Raw genomic sequence first — 19,039 nt, forward strand, 5'->3', positions numbered from 1 at the left:
GGATCAGGCTAGGATGTATGGAGATATTCTGCTACCAGGCAGCTACCAGTGATAATGGCTATAGTAATGGTCCAATAAGAAACCCAATGATTTATGCAAAAAAAAGTCTAATTGTTCATGTTAAGTAAACAGTACATATTAATGCAAGGAATGTGAAGTGTGGGGGAAAGAAACTTCTCTGTCACCCAAAATTATCTTAAGAAATCATTGAGCAGCTGTTGTACAATTAAAAAAGGTTTTTTACACTGACGATGTGCATTAGTTCATAAAACAGGAATAATTCCTACTTCACCATGTGGGCAGTTTCTTTTCTCAGTTGCTGCTTTTTGGCTGCCATATTGCTTTAGTGGGTTTGAATACATTGAGTGTTTAATGAACTGCAAATTGCCTTGTGAAAGGAGCCTCATTAAGGCAAGGCTTTCAAAATGCATCAAGAAGTTGATGAGAACACTTGGTTCTCTTCCACCTTTTGTGTACCTGATAAAAATGGGACACTTTTAAATTGAAAAGTATGTAGCCAAATAAATAACATATTAAATCTGAGGGTGCATAAGAAAAGTATTGGACTGATTTTAAAGTACTGCAAAAGAATGTTAGGGTTAGTCATGGTGTAAGATGATGAAGACACAGAGGAAGGGGTTAGATTGGTTTTGGCATTAGTAGAGAGGAAAAGGATTATGTTTGTGCCCTGAAATTTACCCATACATTTATTTAAAAAAGCTAGCCCCTTTGCTAGATCTGGGTGTAATCAAGCTCCTGCCCCACAAGTGAAAGATTGTGTACAAATCAAAGTCCGCCCCGTTACTTAACAATCCAAGGCTGCAACATGCACACTAAAATTCTAAATCAAACATTTTGTGTCAGATTTTGAATAGGTTTGTTGAATATGACATTTTATACATTTTACTCTTTATTTCCTCTTGTGCCCTCTCCCCCTCTCTGTTTCCCATGCTCTCACACCTCACTCCTCTCTGTGACTGACTGCCAGTGATGAAGGGTTACTGCCATGTCCTGTGGATGCTTAAGCCAGATATTAATTGATTGTTATTGGCATAGCAGTTAAAGCCGCCAGTGAAGCAGCAATGTGAATGTAAATTCTAAGGCATCTAAGAAATTTAAAGCCAGTTTATCAGAAAAGTTATGATTCGCTAATGACATTCTGGGTGGAAATCTGTCACTATTAACTGATCAGTCTCACATGTGATGCATGCACCCCAATCCGTATTCTTAACCCCTTAGTTCAATGGCAATAAAAATTGGTAATAAGTACAGCAGCATGTATGCCCATGCAGGAGTTCTTTTTTTAAAAGGTGTTCCCAATCTAAATTCAAACTGTTTTGCTGTCTTCCATTCATCCTGACCAATAAGCATCATTTCTGTATTCTTCCTATCCTCCTTTAGTCTCTTGTACAGAATTTAATATCTTGTGCATAACAGTTTTTGCATTCTACACTCCTGTGCCTTAGATCTATCTTTGCCCATTGCACTCTGACTTAAGAATGTTAGAAATTTAAGAAATGGAAACAGGAGTAGGTCATTGTCACTCATCATACCTTTTCTGCTATCTGTTATGATCTCAAGTGCCACTTTCTCAGATACCTAATGTCCTTAATATACAAAACTCTCTTAGCCTGCACAGCCTCATGGATAGAGAATTCTAAAACTTCACATTTGGTACACAGATGAGAAGAATTTTTCTCATCTCTGTTCTGAATGAGTGACTCTTATTTTGAGCCATTGGCTATTCCCTCCCTCCCTGTCTTCCACCTCACATTGGTAGAAGATATCCCAGCTTGGGGAAACATCATCTCCATATCTGCCTTGCCAAGTCCCACAATGCTTCTCAGTAATCAAGCAGTGATCTTTACACTGAAGGTTTTAATAGTGTATGCAGAGGTTAATTTTCATTATCATCTTTGAGAGTGTATATGTCTTAACACATAATTGTTACCATAACATCAGGGCAGAAATTTGGAGCCTGTAATTTTCCTTTCACAGTTGCTTGCCAATGCAGATATGTTTTGTGTTTCTCAAGCACTGAAATCTTAGCACTGTATTAATTTTGAAGGTATAAGGGGACATCTTTCTCAGATTTGTGTCAGCCTGTGGGTAATGTCTGACAGACTAATTCAGCGTCATTTGTCTGCTTTTCGTTTTTTGTTGTGGATTTGAGGTTTGATTTATACATTGACTGTTTCATAGAACATAGAAAACATACAGCACAATACAGGCCCTTCGGCCCACAAAGCTATGCCAAGCATGTCCCTACCTTAGGACTACCTAGGCTTTACCCATAGCCCTCTATTTTTCTAAGCTCCATGTAGCCATCCAGGAGTCTCTTAAAAGACCCTATTGTTTCCACCTCCACCACCGCTGCTGGCAGCCCATTCCACTCATTCACCACACTCTGTGTAAAAAAGCTTACCCCTGACATCTCCTTTGTACCTACTTCCAAACACCTTAAAACTATGCCCTCTGGTGCTAGCCATTTCAGCCCTGGGGGAAAGCCTCTAACTATCCACACGATCAATGCCTCTCATTATCTTGTACGCCTCTATCAGGTCACCTCTCATCCTCCGTCGCTCCAAGGAGAAAAGGCTAAGTTCACTCAACCTATTCATCATGCATACATCCAAAAACACAATCATTTACTGACTGTCCATCAGCCCTGTGGTTGAATCACAACCCCTATCTCCTTTCAATTCATGAGATTTCCATAAAGTATCAGATAACCTTGCATAGAATGGGGTTTGAAAGCTCACTATGCAGATCCCAATCATTGTGATTTCTTCTATAAAACAGCACTGACCATTCTATATAAACTGACTCTTGTACCCTCTGGATTAAGTCTAAAGATGAAAAATTTAATTGTTCGCATCAACTCCATGATGAACTTTAAATGGGAAAGGGAGTTTTTCATTTGTATGGTGTCTTCCATATCCATTTCAGAATGTCCCCAGCCAAGAAATACCCTTTTATAATGCACTCCCTTATAATTTAGGGAAAGTAATTATCATTTCATGCTCACAAGATTCCTCACTGAATAATGACCAGGAAAGTTGGTTTTGTTGGTTGAGGGCATTAGCCAATGCAAGGAAATTACCCTTTTCAAAATGATGCAGCAGATGGGGTTTAACATCTCATTCAATAAAAGGGCTTTGACAGTTTCCACTTGCTCAGTGCTGGCCTGCTGAAGTCTGAGTAGGACCTGAACCTGAAGTTTTGATACGGGAGAGCACTACCTGCTGAACCACTGCTTACACTGATTTGGAGCAAGTAAACAGTCTCCTGAAAGTATCTGTAACGATAATTGGTGCTGTTGACTTGCCTTTAATGAGGAAACTGCACTGAAAAAGCTACTGCAGACTCTGCTGATTTGGTCCTTCTGGTACAAGCAATGATTGTGCAATTTGATCCACAGTCTTTTGGAGGAAATGCAGCTCTGACATTTCTGGCTCACTCTTGCTATTCTAAACAGCTTGCACACTGCAGAGTGTGGAATACCCAAGTCTGTCACACGCATGAGTGACCAGGCTTCCTTATTGACTGTGCTGCATTCTGTGCTTTCTATATATAGTATGAGCAACCTACAATGAGCAATTAACTGCATGTAATTGTAATGCTCTCTGTTGGTCAAAGCTCAGTTGTAAATCCATATTGAGTAATCTGGTACAATGAGCTCAGCTATAACCCATCCCTCACCATCTGCCTTGTTATAAGTGTGGGTGATGGGTCAGACATGCTGAACAAGGTTCTGTCATTTACCACAGGGGAAGAGAAAGCTGGCTGTCTGGGCGATGGTCGCTACTCTGTTTGTAAGGGCTGGGATATTGACAGTGTCAGTCAACTGATGGCAGGAGCTTCTAGCTTGGGGGGGCGGGGGTTGTAGGTTGGTGAGTTAGCTCACCTAGCAATGTTATTAATTAATATTGGAAAGAATGCATATTGTTCAGTCAAAAATCCAATATAAAAATGTTTAGCAATCTGCTGGAGGATCTCAGCAGGTCGAGTAGTGTCTGTAAGATGGGAGAAGGAATTATCGACTTTTCAGGTCAAGACCCTGATATGGAGTTTCAACTGAAACATTGACAAATCCTTTCCTTCCACTGAGTTCCTCTGGCAGATTGTTACTGCAGAATCCAGCAACTACATTATTTTGTATCTCCACAAAAAAAACACTAATTTTGATTGCATTTTCCATGGTTCTAGTAGTGGGAACAGACTCCGCCTGACATCTGTGTGTTACAGGTTGATTCATTTGGAAACTTGGATATTAACCGAGTGACTGAACTTTATCAGAGTGCACTGACCCAGTTTATGACCAGAAGGAAGAGTTCCCTGACTGGGTCTATGTTCATCGATCTCTTCAGTCGTTTTCCTGTAAGTGTGATGGAGCTTGGGTTTTAAGTAAGGCAGAATTGCAAACTATACTGTGAAGAGAATACATATGCTTAGAAAAATGTATGTTTGGTGTTCCCTCTCTCGTGTTCCTTCCTGCTGCTAAAAGTATTAATGCCTGTGCTGGGTACAAGTCTGCATGTCTTGCTGCCCGTTCATTCAATGAGATTGATCTGGGATTGACTACAGTAACGGCTGACTGAATCTGGACTGTCTGCATGCTTCGAAAGATTGATCATGGTCAGGGAGCAAGGACATGTCTTGGTATTTTCTTCTTTCCCTCCTTAGCCTTGGGTACTGATGCCAATTCTACTGACATTAGCCATTCAGCATGGCTTAGTGGTGCTGGGATCCCTCAAAATGCAGTGTTTAATATGAAAGTAGTTAGAAAGTTAGGATAAACTGTTCCTCTTTGGGATGCCTGCATTGTCTGAACATATCCTGATCCGGCTGAATAGTCTTTTTATGTCTGCAAGACCCAATCCAGGAATATTAAGGTATAAAAAGTATCCTGTAACATGATTAGGTTTCACTGAACCTTGGATCTTCCTACTTGATTGTTTTTTTAGATTATGAAGACACGCAGTCCTCTTTTATTGTCATTTAGTAATGCATGCATTAAAAAATGATACAATATTTCCTCCAGTGTGATATCACAAAACACAGGACAGACCGAAACTGAAAAAACTGACAAAACCACATAATTATAACATATAGTTACAACAGTGCAACAATACCATAACTTGATGAAGAAGTCCATGAGCACAGTAAAGTTCAAAGTCTCTCAAATCTCCCACATCTCGCACAGACGGGAGAAGGAAGAAAAACTCTCCCTGCCATGCCGACCACAATCCGACTCTGAGTCATCTGAAAACTTTGAGCTCTGATCAGCTCTCCAACATCTCTGAGCGCCATCTCTGTCTGAATGATTTGACCTCCTTCTCGGTCGCCAAAGGCAGGCAAGGCCGGGGATTTTGAGGCCTACCCTCGGCAAGATTCCTGACCACGCAGTAATGACAGCAGTGAAGGAGCGTTTCAGGAATTTCTCCAGATGTTCCTCTGTGCTTTCACGTCCATTCTCCATCAAATCAGAATTGTCCACGGCCCCTATTTAACAGATACGATATCATTTTTCACCAGAGGGCTGCGCATGTGCAGGTGCGCCGCCATCTTCTCCTCCTTGTTTTGTAGTTGGTTCCTTTATTAGTTCCTGCACTAAATAGTGTTTGCTCATAGTCAAATGAGAAGATATCTTTAATGCATGCTCTCCTTTTATGGTGTAAGTATTAGTTGAATCCCAGCTATTGAAGAATGCATCCTTTCATCAGATCAGTAAATAGATTTTTAAAGACTGTCCTTTTTCAAAGTGGTCGCTGTTTTGGCTGAGGTGCGTGATATGTAGGTGCATCCTACTGTGAATCTGCTTCATACTGTAATGTACAGCTATGCTTAAGACTTCCTCTCAACATACCGAGCCGATCGTTCACAATAAACTTAGATGATCATCTCGTTAGTGGAAATGCCATTGGTGAAGAAAAAGCTCGTAGCGGTCTCTATGGATTGCATTGAGAATATAGTGAAATTGTGAATGTTTTCTTTAAAAGTTTTCATTATTCCTTTAAAATAAATACTTAATAAATTAAAAATATAAATATATATTTTAAAATATATATACATTACACAAAATCTTGGTACACTAAAATTTCAATAATCCACTACCTTGTTCTTTGGTTAAGTCCTAATGTTTTGGTTTCTGCGCTCTCTTTAAACTCATCAGAGCTCTGTTCCTAAGACTCTTAAACTCACCAGTGTCTTGTTCCTTGGGCCCTTTTAAATTCTCTGGGCACCATTCCCTAACCGCCTTTTGAGTTCACTCAGACTTTATTCTTACTCTCCTTTTAAACTCACTGGGTCGTTCTTTCCTATGCTGCCGCCTTCAACTCACCTGGGTTCACTGAAAAATGTCTATCACTGTGAAATTTACTTAAGGGATGAAATACTGTTTTGTGTGTCTATTAATAGGAATAATGTACACTAGTCTGGAAAATGTGCCACTCTGGCACCACTGAAGTCCTGAGTTTTATTACAGTTAGACAGTTCTACAATATAAATGTAGCTTCAAAACTGAGTGTTCAGTACCTCAGGAGCCCAGAATATGAAATATTAAAATGTGTTGTGCATTTCGAGATTAATATCTGAATTTTGACTGCAGTCTTTCTGACAGCACCTCCTTAGAGCTAAGAAAATTGAGAGGAGATTTGAGGGAGCTGTACAAGATTATAACTGAATTAGTAGGTAAAACAGCGAAGCAGTTCCCATTAGTGGATAGAGGAAGGACTAAGTGGAACATATTTACCATTTTGGCCCAAAGATATAGTGCAGTTGGAGGTGATGGTCGTGCGAGGGAAAGTTCTGCATTCAGAATTCAATAGCAATCTGAAACTTGTGCCTGTGAAAATGGTGGTAGCACAAAACAGTCAGGGCTTGCAAAAGGGAATATAATCTGAAGAGTTTTGTGGCAAAAAGAAGGAAATGAAATTTAATGGATTGAGCTACTGAGAGCCTGTATGGTTTAGATAGGTCAACTTCTGTATTTCACCAATTCCACTTCTGAATGCATATTCCTGAGTATTAGCAATGCTTGTCAAAGCCCAGCCAGAACTGTGCAGTTACCTTATTGGGCTATGTTGTCAGGCGGTTCTCCTGTATGTTGTACATTTCCTGGCAAGGTCTACTTGTAACATTTTCAGCTGTTTGTAGGTACTATAACATGACTGTTATTCACTAGGATGCTCATTCTGTTAGGTGAATTTACTAATATGAATTGTTCTCCCTGTCTATTTCAGGTCATGTGTAATCGTTTATTGCCACTTGCCATTGTGTCCATCACTGATGGAGTTAGGGAACACCAGCGGGTAAGGAACAATACACTCAGATCCATTCATTTAATTGAACTTGAGCAGATTTTATTCTAATCAAGTCTTATGAAAATTGTGTGCTGTCTGGAGAAAATGGTAAGAGGAAGAATATTCCTTGCAAAGTGGGTGTTGTTACAGTTCTGGAATCTCTGCTGATGCAGTTTCACTATCGTGTTTGCTCCATGTCATTGAAAGCTCTAATTAGGCTTTTCCTGTAGGTTTTCATTTTTTTATCTCAGGTGGATACATTTACATTGCCCTTTTCAGGGAATGCAAACCACATCATATCAGTTCACTGAATAACACAATTTATCCTTGTTTTATTGCTTTGCTAGCCCACTACTTAACAGCTCTAACGACACTATCAAATCCCCTCATTGAACGTTTGTTAAATCTTCCCTTAACCTCTGATCTGAGGTGAACAATCTCAGTTTCTCTACACATGACTAATTTTCCTCATCATTCCTCCCCTGATCCAGTCTCTTCTCATCTGCACTCTGTCATTTCGACAGTTTCCACTTCCCTGGTCATTATTGTTCATCTTCACCATGGATGGATAATCCATCTGCATTTCTGTCAAACCCATTTCCTCATGCTTTTCCTTTGCACCCTGTCATGGGCATGCACGTAGAGATGTTGTCTACAGTAGTTCAAATGAGACTTGTGCTCTGTAATGATCTAGCAAAACTACTTAGCATTTTTACTCTTATTTTATGTAATCTAGGCATCACTGACAAGCCCAGTGTTGTCTAACCCTAAGCGTTCTTAAAAAGATGATGTTGAACTGTCTCTTTAAACAGTAGTCCATCTACTGCCATAATGTTGCTGGCTGTAGGGTCAGTGATGACATATCTCGAAGTTGGAGTGCAGCTTGGAGAAGCTGCAGTTGATAGTGTGCCCAAGCAAATGTCGGTGTGTCCTCCTCTCCACGCAGCTAGTGAATCCAAAGGAATGGCATAGACTGATACAGTAGGCAGCAGCTGTGTTACAGGAGTTGCCAGTCAGCGCTGAACTTAATGTAGGGCTGCCTTAGGGACTCCAGCTCCAGAATTTTCCTTGGAGTTCACTCCCAAAGCCTTCCCTATCAGTGGGTATAGCTGCAAGGCAGAAGAGGTTTGAAATCAGAATTTTCCTTCTCTTAGATGAGCTGCCAACCACAGCTGACTAGCGTCGTCCACCCAGTGTGACTGGTTTTTAAGACAACAATAACCCTTCTCCTGGCAGCAGAAACGGTTTTGCCGGTCTTAGTAGCCAGGCCACACGTGAAGCCCAGGAGCTGGACTTGGTTGTTTGCGGCTATTTGAGATGCATGTCAATAAGAGCATTTAATAGTTAATGGGAAGTTATCCCCACTAAACTCTTCCGCTGCCACCCCCCCCCCCCCACCCATGGTTATGACAACCTTAAGGAAGCCCTGTAGCATTTGTATATTTGGTCTAATTAAGTTTCTGATCAAGAATTCTTTCCAGAATGTGGATGGTGAGAACCTTGACGATGGTAAAAATAATTGCATAATAACGGTAGGTCACTGGTATTGCTCATGTTGAAGATGGTCAAAGGCTTTACATTGTGAATATTAGGTGTGATTTACCAGCCTATGGCTGAATTATATCGAGATCTAGCTGCATTATTTATTGAGATATAGGAAATGCAATTGAACATTGTGCGGTCATTAACAAGTTTATTAGAGAAGGAAGATTATTGATGAAGCAGCTGAAGATGGTAGATTTTGGGCACTGCCCAGGGAAATGACTGCAGTGATGCCCTGGCTCTGGGGTGGTTGACCTCTACTAATCACAGCTAAATTCTTTTGTGCAACACTTGATTTCATTGAAGTGTTTTTCTCTGTTGCCCATTGATTTCCGTCTTATCGTTACTTCTAGATGTCACACTTAGTCAAATGATACTTTAGTGTCAAAGGTAATCATATTCACCTTGCTTCTATAATTCAGCTCCTTGGTCTACTAATAAGCCCAGGCCCTATATATAATTAATATAATTGCTGGATTAACTAGCAAAGAATATTCAGTTGGATTTGCACCTGGCTCATCCTCACTGGGTGCAACTGCAGACGGAGCAAAGAGTTGAGCTGTATCACAGAGGCAAAATTCATAAGGGCGAAGAATGCAGGACTGAAGATGCTTTATTGAAATGCGCATAGCATTCGGAATAAGGTGGATGAACTCATGGCGCAATTAGAGATTGGTCGGTATGACATTGTGGGCGTCACTGAGTCGTGGCCGAAAGAAGGTCATAGTTGGGAGCTTAACATCAAAGGATATACTTTTGTACTGAAAGGACAGGCAGGAAGGCATAGGTAGTGGTGTGGCTGTATTGATAAGAGATGGAATTAGATCTTTAGAAAGAGGTAACATAGGAATAGAGAATGTTGAATGTTTGTGGGTGGATTTAAGAAACTGTAAGAGTAAAAAAACATTATAGTAATCATTTGTAGGCCTCCAAATAGTAGCCAAGATGTGGGGTTGAGATTGCAAAGGGAGCATAGGAGGATGATGGTGCCTAGGAGGATATTGTATACATTTCTGTGACATTAATTGCACCTAGTGAATTTTTTCCTTTGTAATAGCAATTGTACTCACTCCCGCTCCTTGACACTTACGGACCTCTGGCATATAGCTAGTGTCTTCCACAGTAAAGACTGAAGCAAAGTACTTCTGCCATTTCTTTGTCCCCCATTACTACCTCACCAGCATATTTTTCCATTTGTCCAATATCAACTCTCACCTCAGAAGTGCTAGGCAAACTGAAAGGTCTTAAGTAGATATGTCACCTGGACCAGATGGACTACATCCCAGAGTCCTGAAAGAGTTTGCTGACAAGATAACGGATGCATTGGTCATGATCTTTCAAGAATCACTTGATTTTGGCATGGTTCCGGAGGACTGAAAAAATTGCAAATGTCACTCCAAACTTTAAGAAGGGAGGAAATTATAGGCCAGTTAGCCTAACCTCAGTGGTTGGGAAAGTGTTGGAGTCCAATATTAAGGACGAGGTTTTGGGGTACTTGGAGTCTAATGATAAAATAAGTCAAAGTCAGCATGGTTTCTGTGAAGTGAAATCTTGCCTGACGGATCTGTTAGAATTGTTTAAGAAAGTAACAAGCAGGGTGAACGAAGGAGAGGCAGTGGATGTCATTTACTTAGATTTTCAGAAAGCATTTGATAAGGTGCCTCACGTAAGGCTGCTTAACAAGATAAAATCCTATGGTGTTACAGGAAATATACTGACATGGATAAAGGAATGGCTGACAGGCAGGAGGCAGTGAGTGGGAATAAAAGGGGCCTTTTCTGGTTGGCTGCCAATGTCTCGTGGTGTTCCTCAGGGGTCAGTATTGAGAGCATTACTTTTCACATTGTTTGTCAGTGATTTAGATAACAGAATTGATGGCTTTGTGGCAAAATTTGCAAATAAAACGAAGATAAGTAGAGAGGTAGGTCGTGCTCAGGAAGCAATGTGATTGCAGCAAGACTTAAATTGGGAGACTAGGCAAAAACGTGACAGATGGAATACATTGTTGGGAAATGTATGATAATGCATTTGGTAAAAGGAACAATAGTGTGGACTCTTGTGTAAATGGGGAGAAGGTTCAAACATCAGAGGTGCAATGGGATTTAGAAGTCCTCATGCAAGACTCCCAAAAGGTTAATCCACAGGGTTGAGTCTGTGGTAAAGAAGGCAAGTGCAATGTTGGCGTTTATTTCAAGGCTAATAGAATATAAAAAGGAGATAATGCTGAAGATTTTTAAGGTATTAGGCTGCTTTTGGAGTATTGTCAACAGTTTTAGGCCCCTTGTCTCAGAAATCATGTACTGTCATTGAAGAGTGTCCAGAGGAGGTTCATGAGAATGATTCTAGGAATGAAGGGGTTAACATATGAGGAGCGTTTGGCAGCTTTGGGCCTCTACTCACTGGAACTTAAAAGAATGCGTGGGGATCGCATTGAAACCTACCAGATGTTGAAAGGACTAGATAAGTTGAATGGTTGGATGTGGGAAGGATGTTTCCTTTGGTGGGGGTATCCAGCACTAGAGAGCACAGCTTCAAAATTGAAGGGTGACCTTTTAGAATAGAGGTAAGGAGGAATTTTTTTAACCAGCGAGTAGTGAATCTGTGGAATGCTCTGCCACAGACTGCAGTGGAGGCCAAGTTCGTGGGTATATTCAAAGCGGAAGTTGATAGATTCCTGATTGGTCGGGGCATCAAGGGATATGGTGAGAGGGCAGGTGTATGGGGTTAAATGGGATTGGGATCAGCCATGATCAAATGGCAGAGCAGACTTGATGGCCTGAATGGCCTAATTTTGCTCCTATATGTTATGGTCTTCTCAATGTGGTAGCAGTTGCATTTTGGGGATCTTCAACTGCTAATGATTCATCCATGGCTGAGGGTCCTGAGGATTTGTCAGTTGCCAGCTGGGTACCAGGAACCCTGTGCTTATCAGGAGAAGGGACTGAGTTGTATAACATCTTGGACACTAGTCCTAACCAGCCTGAAGGCTTTTCTCCAAGGGATGTTGTTCAGCATGCTGCCCTTTTTCAATCAGCTGCTCGTTGCACACAGACTTTGCCGGTTCCAGATTCTAAGACTTTTAGGGCCTCTGTGGTTTATGTATCTAGTGCTACTGTTATAGAAGAGGCCTCCTTGGTGCATGTTCCAAATATAAATGGTATTTTCATAAATTGCAATCATAACTGAGACTGCATACTCCCTTCAGAAAGGGAGACTCCCTATTAAAGAATTAAAAGAATCAACGAGTCCAACACATGCATAAGGAACAGCATCCCATCCTAGGACTAGACAAATGTTGCTCTTAGAATTTAACAGTTTCAATTTCAGATAACCAGTCTTTCGAGTTCCCTTCCACTTCTCTGCACATCAAAATACCTCTCACTTATAATTTTAATCCTAGTTTTATTGAAAGGTTTAGGACTTGAAGTATTTAATTATATTTAGCATTGCACAGCAACTTCCTGACCTGTTGAGTATTTTCAGCAATTTCTTTTTAAATGAAAGTCATTCAGAGTAAAAACAGGCCCTTCAGCCCGCCACGTCAGTGCCCACCACTGTCTTGTACCGAGTATTTTCTTTTTGCCTTTCAACTCTTGATGGCATTAAGCTGTGCTGGGAAAGATACCTGTGGCCACACATCTTCCGTAGCTTAAAGTACTGCAGGGCTCCCCTATCAGCAAGTTGCTCATTGGCGGATAAACTAAAGGAGCTGGATGTGGTGCGGCCGTGCTGCTGCCTACCTCAGAAAGACACTGAGGGAGTCGGTACATGAGGGGCCTTTCCAGTCTAACAGCAAGTGATCGTCTTAGTTGTTTTTCTTGTGATAACAAGAATCTGTTGGATATTGTTAATGTGGAGTGCCGTAAGTCTGATTCACTGATTATTGGCGAGCAGTGGGAGAGTTGTGTGACCTCGATCCTAGCAAGGGCAGGACCTCAAACCGCAGTGTAACCTGTTCACAGCCGCCTAGGAGAGAGGCTTTGTTAGGGGTGCCATTTTATTGAAGTGGAAGGATTCTAATTCACCTACGGTCTCCTTCATTATGTCCTGTTTAAATTTAGAGAAAATAAGAAGTCGGACTTTTGATAGATCCTTTAAATTTGAGCAAATCTGGTGACCTTTTATCCAATATTTTCATTCAATTTGATTTATTACTCTTCCAATTTTTTTCCCGAAGTTTTAGATTTGATCAGAAAGTCTTTCTTTCTTTCTTTTTGATTGTATCCTCAAAATGGACTGCCCAGTCCCTTTTTTTTTGTTTTTTTTTAATATAGTGTAGTAGGGGTTTTTTTTCTCTTCATTTAAAACTCGAATGTTTTTTCTTTTCTCTTCATAAACTGATAAGAAGAGAATTGCTATTTTCATTTTTTTATTATATATTTTATACTAGTTTAACAATATCTATGATTTTGACAATGTCTATCTTAATCTCGGTTTGTTTTGTTACTGATATATATATTTGAGATAATTCTCCTCTTGATTGTATTTATGCTCCTTTTAAATCAATAAAAGGATTAGTAAAGAAGGGAGAGAGGCTTTGGAGTTGGTGCTGCCACAGCCCTGTGTTCACTCAGTAGAACATACACCATATTATGTTTCACTGCAGACTGCTGGAACATTTATGGACTTGGTCTTGGACTATATTTTTTTGTGTTACTATATTTTACTGATATGTTGCGTGCTTGCTATCTTGTATGTTCCTTGTGCTGTGTATGACTGTTGGTACTGTGTTTTGCATCTTGGCCTCAGAGTGACACTGTCTTGTTTGGCTGTATTCATGTGTGGTTGATATTAGTGTAGTGTAAGATTAAACCCTGCCCTCTGTGATGTGTAGGTCTAATCTCCTTGTGTGTTTCCTTTCATGTCTCATCATTTGCAGCCACAACATTAGTTGTCTCTACTCTACACTCGTGTTTCACCCTTCTTCAAGCCCCTCCAACTCTTAAAATCAAGCACTCTTCCTTGGTCACCTGACCCAGTACTCCTTATTGGTTCAGTGACGGTTTGTAACAGATTGCTTTTCTTTCAGACACCATGTGGAAATCATTGACTAAGCTAAGTTCCAGTCTGTATTAAGCGATTACATGTTTGAGATTAACACTGTCTCTTTTCAACGCTCCATCTTCTTGCTTAAGTAGGTGTGTGTATACTGCTGGGTCCCACGCTCAAACTCCACAGCTAAATCAATGCCTGGAGCCCAATAGAAAATGGAGGAATAAAGCACTGTAATTCTTGTTAACATTTCAACTTTTAGGTGTGCTTTGAGAACTATCCGCAATAATATTTGTAAAATATTCTGCCCTTCTTTGAGGTAACTATTCACTTGCAAACCTGAATTGTGCTCCTTACCCATAAGTCATTGATGATGTTATTAGCCAGGTTTGTGTTTTTTTTTCAGCAGTGTAATCATTTCTCTGCTTAATTAACTCGTGCGAAGCTTGCATAAACCTAGAAGACACGGAACACATAGAATACAACTTACTGCGAGGTTTTTGTGATGATGTCTGATCAACGTAGAAGCTTCTTGCTACATTTTAACAGTTCGCTTATTGCTCCAGTTGGCCCACTGATGATGCCATAGCCTCTGCGCTCCACTCCATCCTGTCCCACCTGGAAAATGGTGCCTCATATGCCAGGATGCTGCTTATCAACTTCAGCTCAGTGTTTAATATGATCATTCCTCAGAAGCAGGTGGGTAACCTGTCCTCAGTGGGTCTCAAACACTTCACTCTGTATCTGGATCTTGGACTACTTGACAGAAAAATCACTCCATGTCGGGAACAACGTCTTCAGCTTCAACACGCTGAACACTGGTGGCCCCCGGGGTGCATGCTCAGCCCGCTGCTGTTCACGGTGATGGCGCATCAGGTTTGCTGATGTCGATACTGTGGTTGGCCTCGTCAACAATGATAAGAAGACGGCATACAGAGGTGAGGTAGAGCAGCTGGTAAAATGGTGCAAACACAACATCTGGAGTCTCAACTTGGACAAGACCAAGGAGATGACTGTGGACTTGAAGATTCAGGCTGACCACTCCTCACTGCACATAAATGGCTCCTTCATGAGTTAGGAGCACCAAGTTTCTGGCAGTGCACATAATGGATGATCATAATAGGGCACAACTGAGAGCATTCTGAATGGCTGCATCAATGCCTGGTATGGGAACTGTATTCCCCTCAATCGCAGAACTCTGCCCAGCGCATCTGTCGATGTGAACTTCCCACTATTCAGGACATTTACAGAGACAGGTGTGTAAAAAGGACTGAAAGGATCATTGGGGACTTGAATCACCCCAATCACAAACTGGTCCAGCTGCTACCGTCTGGGAAACGGTACCGCAGCATAAAAGCCAGGACCAACAGGCTCCGGGACAGCTTCTTCCACCAGACCATCAGACTGATTAATTCACGCTGATACAATTGTATATCTACGTTATATTGACTGTCCTGTTGTACACAATATTTATCATAAATTACTATAAATTGCACATTGCATATTTAGATGGAGACGTAACGTGAAGATTTTTACTCCTCAAGTATATGAAGGATTTATGTAATAAAGTCAATTCAATTCAATTCACATCCAACATCTCCTTTGATTACGAAAGCACAGCAGCCTCTCCGCTTCCTGAGGAGATTGAAGTGAGTGAGACTCCCCCCACCCCACCTTCCAATCAATTTTTACGGGAGCATAGTACACCATCAAATGTCCTGAACAGCTGCATCACCATCTGGTATGGGAACTGAAAGTCATCTGACTACAAGTCTCTACAAAGCATTACAAGGACTGCTGAGAGGATCATCGAGGTTTCTCCTCCACCCATCAAAAATATTTGTCAAGAGCACTGCATATGCAGGGCCTTTGGCATTGTCAGTGATCCCTCCCATCCGTCCAACAATCTCTTTGAACCCTTATTATCAAGAAGAAGGTAGTGTCGCATTAGGACAAAAACTAGTAGGATGAGAAACAACTTCTTCCCTCAGGCTGTGAGTCTACTGAACTCCCTGCCACCACTTGTCTCATCACATATGAAGTACCAGTAGTGTTAAAGTGTTTACTTTTTAAACTTGTGTCGTAAATATTGTTAATTTATTTGTAGTAATGTTATGTATGTGTTGTGTGTGACTTGTGTGTATTGTGTTGTGCACCTTGGTCTGGAGGAACGTTGTTTTGTTTGGCAGTATATGTGTATATGTTTGAATGACATTCAGTTGTGGACTAGCCACAATTTCCTTTTCGTCAAGAGCTTTCAGCTTTGGTGCCTTACGGGTTTCAGTGATGATCTTGAGTTACAAGGTGAAGGTCCTGGATTAATGAGCTTTCAGCTGGTGTTCAGACATTCTTCATCCTACACTGTGGTGATTTCAATAGGACTCATGCTGACAAAAACACAAGAAATTCTGCAGATGCTGGGAATCAATGGAAATGAACAAACAATCGACGTTTCAGGCCAGGATACTTCATTAGAACTGACATAAACACAAGAAATACTACAGATGCTGGAAATCCAAAGAAACACACACAAATTGCTAGAGGAATTCAGCAGGTCAGGCTGCGTCCATGGAAATGAACAAACTCTAGAAGTGTCTCAGCCCGAAATGTCGACTGTTTGTTCATTTTCATGGATGCTGCCTGACCTGAGCTCCCCCAGTATTTTGTGTGCACGTTGACTCAGGGCACCACAGGTGGCGGGTATTGGTGCTGTTTGTATTTAAGTAGTGTGATAATACCACATATTGCCAGTTCCCTCAACCACTGCACAACTGAGAAGTATGTCTAGTTTGATGCACAAATTTTTTTTATATTGTATGCATCTGGTATTAATTAGTCAATGCATCTCTGCTGGTGCCATGAGATGTGGATTATTTTTAACAGCGATATGACTGAAAGTTCCACTTTAGATATAGAACTGATTTCCCAGGAGAAGACAGGAGTCTCTAGCTCACCAGCTGATCATCTAATACTGATGGAGGTGGTAAAGAAACAACAGTCCCCATAATTGTCCAACCTAAAACTCCTGCCTCTATCTACACACAGTCGCCACTTTATTAGGTACAGAAGTGAAACTGGGTATGGTCTGTGAGGCCCATCCACTTCAACATCTGACTGTTGTGCTCTTCTGCACACCACTGTTGCTAAGCGTGGTTGTTTGTGTTCCTGTCAGCTTTAACCGGTCTGGTCATCCTCCTCTGACCTCATCAACAAGGCATTTTCACCCAGAGAACCGCTGTTCTCTGAATGTTTTCTGTTTCTCGCATCATTCTCTGTAAACTCCAGAGACTGATGTGCATGAAAATCCCAAGAGACCAACTTTTTCTGAGATACTCAAACCATTTCTTCTGGCACTAACGATCATTCCATGCTCAAAGTCACTTAGATCCCATTTCTTCCCCATTCTGGTGTTTGGTCTGAACAACAACTGAACCTCTTGATCAAGTTTTCATGTTTTTAGGCATTGAGTTGCTGTGATATGATTGGCTGATTAGGTGTACCTAATGAAGTGGCCACTGAATGCATGATATTCGCCATCTAATGAGTTAAATGAGGAGGATTTGGTTTAAGCTGTCACTGCAACTGATCAGAGTATTTCATGTTTAGTTGACATAATTAGTTCAACTATCAGGAGACATCGTTCCTTTGATTTGCAACCGTGATCTGCTATTGGTGTGCTGGGAGCATACATTTGCAATTGTGCGTCATTTGTCCTCTAGGAGAAAACCAGGTATTCTGTATTCCACAGCAATCATTAAATTCTAGTTTCTACTATCTCACCCAGCTACTTCAACGCAACATGACTCAGTCACTATACTTAAGCTACTAGATTCAAGTATATTGTCATTAGTAATTACCTTGTATGTATGTGTATGAATGTAGTTTTTTTTGGCCAAATTCTGATAGCTTAAATATCTTAGTTACGTCATCCAAGTTAGCTGATAATTATTGTGATAAAATTGTATTGGGGAAGAAAACTCGGAGTCAGATATGCTAATTAAATGCTTGGGATCCTTTTCCTCCAGCACTGGTTATACAGAGCTGTGTAATCATTCTATATAATTCCAGGGTTGTACCTGTGTGTGCAGTAAGGAATGTAGAAAGTGCCCGTGTGGTGTAAATGTCTGTAATGGAGGGAAGAGAGACGCCGATGAACTCTATAACACCCCGAACTGTAATAGCGTTGCACTAACCGCCACACGATCATGGTACGTAGTTCATATTTCTCTAGTACCTTGCGGGATCTTACTGCTTTGGCTGTCAGATGTCTCTCTTACCTATGTATTCCCTGAATTAATCCAGTCATAATATGCACTGCAAAGGACGATTGCTAGAGGCAGAAAATAATGAAGAATGAAGATTTCACCTCTGGCTGTAATGTCCCTTTTCAGGGCAGTGTTACCTAACACTCTCAGCTAGCCAGCATCTGTGGAAATGGGGGTGCTGGGGGCAGGGTGCATGAATGTTGCTGGTTAAATGAGACTTGCTCAGAAATAAATAACTGTCTGTAGCACACTAGTATTTCATGCCTAGATCTTTAAGTAAATTGCTGAACAACATATTATCTCCTTAGTCTTTTCTACAGTGACATGCAAAAGTTTGGGTACTCTAGTCAGAATTTCTGTTACTGTGAAGTAGCTAAGTGAGTAAAAGATGACCTGGTTTCCAAAAGGCATAAAGTTAAAGATGACATTTCTTTAATATTTTAAGCAGGATTACTTTTTTATTTCCATCTTTTAGTTTCAAAATAACAAAAAAGGAAAAGGGCCCAAAGCAAAAGTTAGGGCACCCTGCATGGTCAGTACTTTGTAACACCCCCTTTGGCAAGTATCACAGCTTGTAAACGCTTTCCGTAGCCAGCTAAGAGTATTTCAATTCTTGTTTGGGGGTTTTCGCCCATTCTTCCTTGCAAAAGGCTTGTAGTTCTGTGAGATTCTTGGGCCGTCTTGCATGCACTGCTCTTTTGAGGTCTCTCCACAGATCTTCGATAATGTTTGGGTCAGGGGACTGTGAGGGCCATGGCCAAGCCTTCAGCTTGCACCTCTTGAGGTAGTCCATTGTGGATTTTGAGGTGTGTTTAGGATCATTATCCTGTTGTAGAAGCCATCCTCTTTTCATCTTCAGCTTTTTTACAGACGGTGTGATGTTTTCTTCCAGAATTTGCTGGTATTTAATTGAATTCATTCTTCCCTCTACCAGTG

General features: G+C 40.9%; 1 protein-coding gene across 1 annotated transcript in view; it reads left to right on the forward strand.

Annotated features, from left to right (window-relative positions):
* The window catches only part of mybbp1a (MYB binding protein (P160) 1a), a 100,572-nt gene that overhangs the window by 66,256 nt on the left and 15,277 nt on the right, over window positions 1–19,039 (forward strand). The window contains exons 22-23 of the mRNA XM_063031494.1: window positions 4,249–4,380; window positions 7,245–7,313. Of these exons, the coding sequence (XP_062887564.1) occupies window positions 4,249–4,380; window positions 7,245–7,313 (201 nt within the window). The remainder of the gene's footprint in view (window positions 1–4,248; window positions 4,381–7,244; window positions 7,314–19,039) is intronic.

This window comes from Mobula hypostoma, chromosome 23 (assembly GCF_963921235.1).
Source record: "Mobula hypostoma chromosome 23, sMobHyp1.1, whole genome shotgun sequence".
Classification (NCBI taxonomy): domain Eukaryota; kingdom Metazoa; phylum Chordata; class Chondrichthyes; order Myliobatiformes; family Myliobatidae; genus Mobula; species Mobula hypostoma.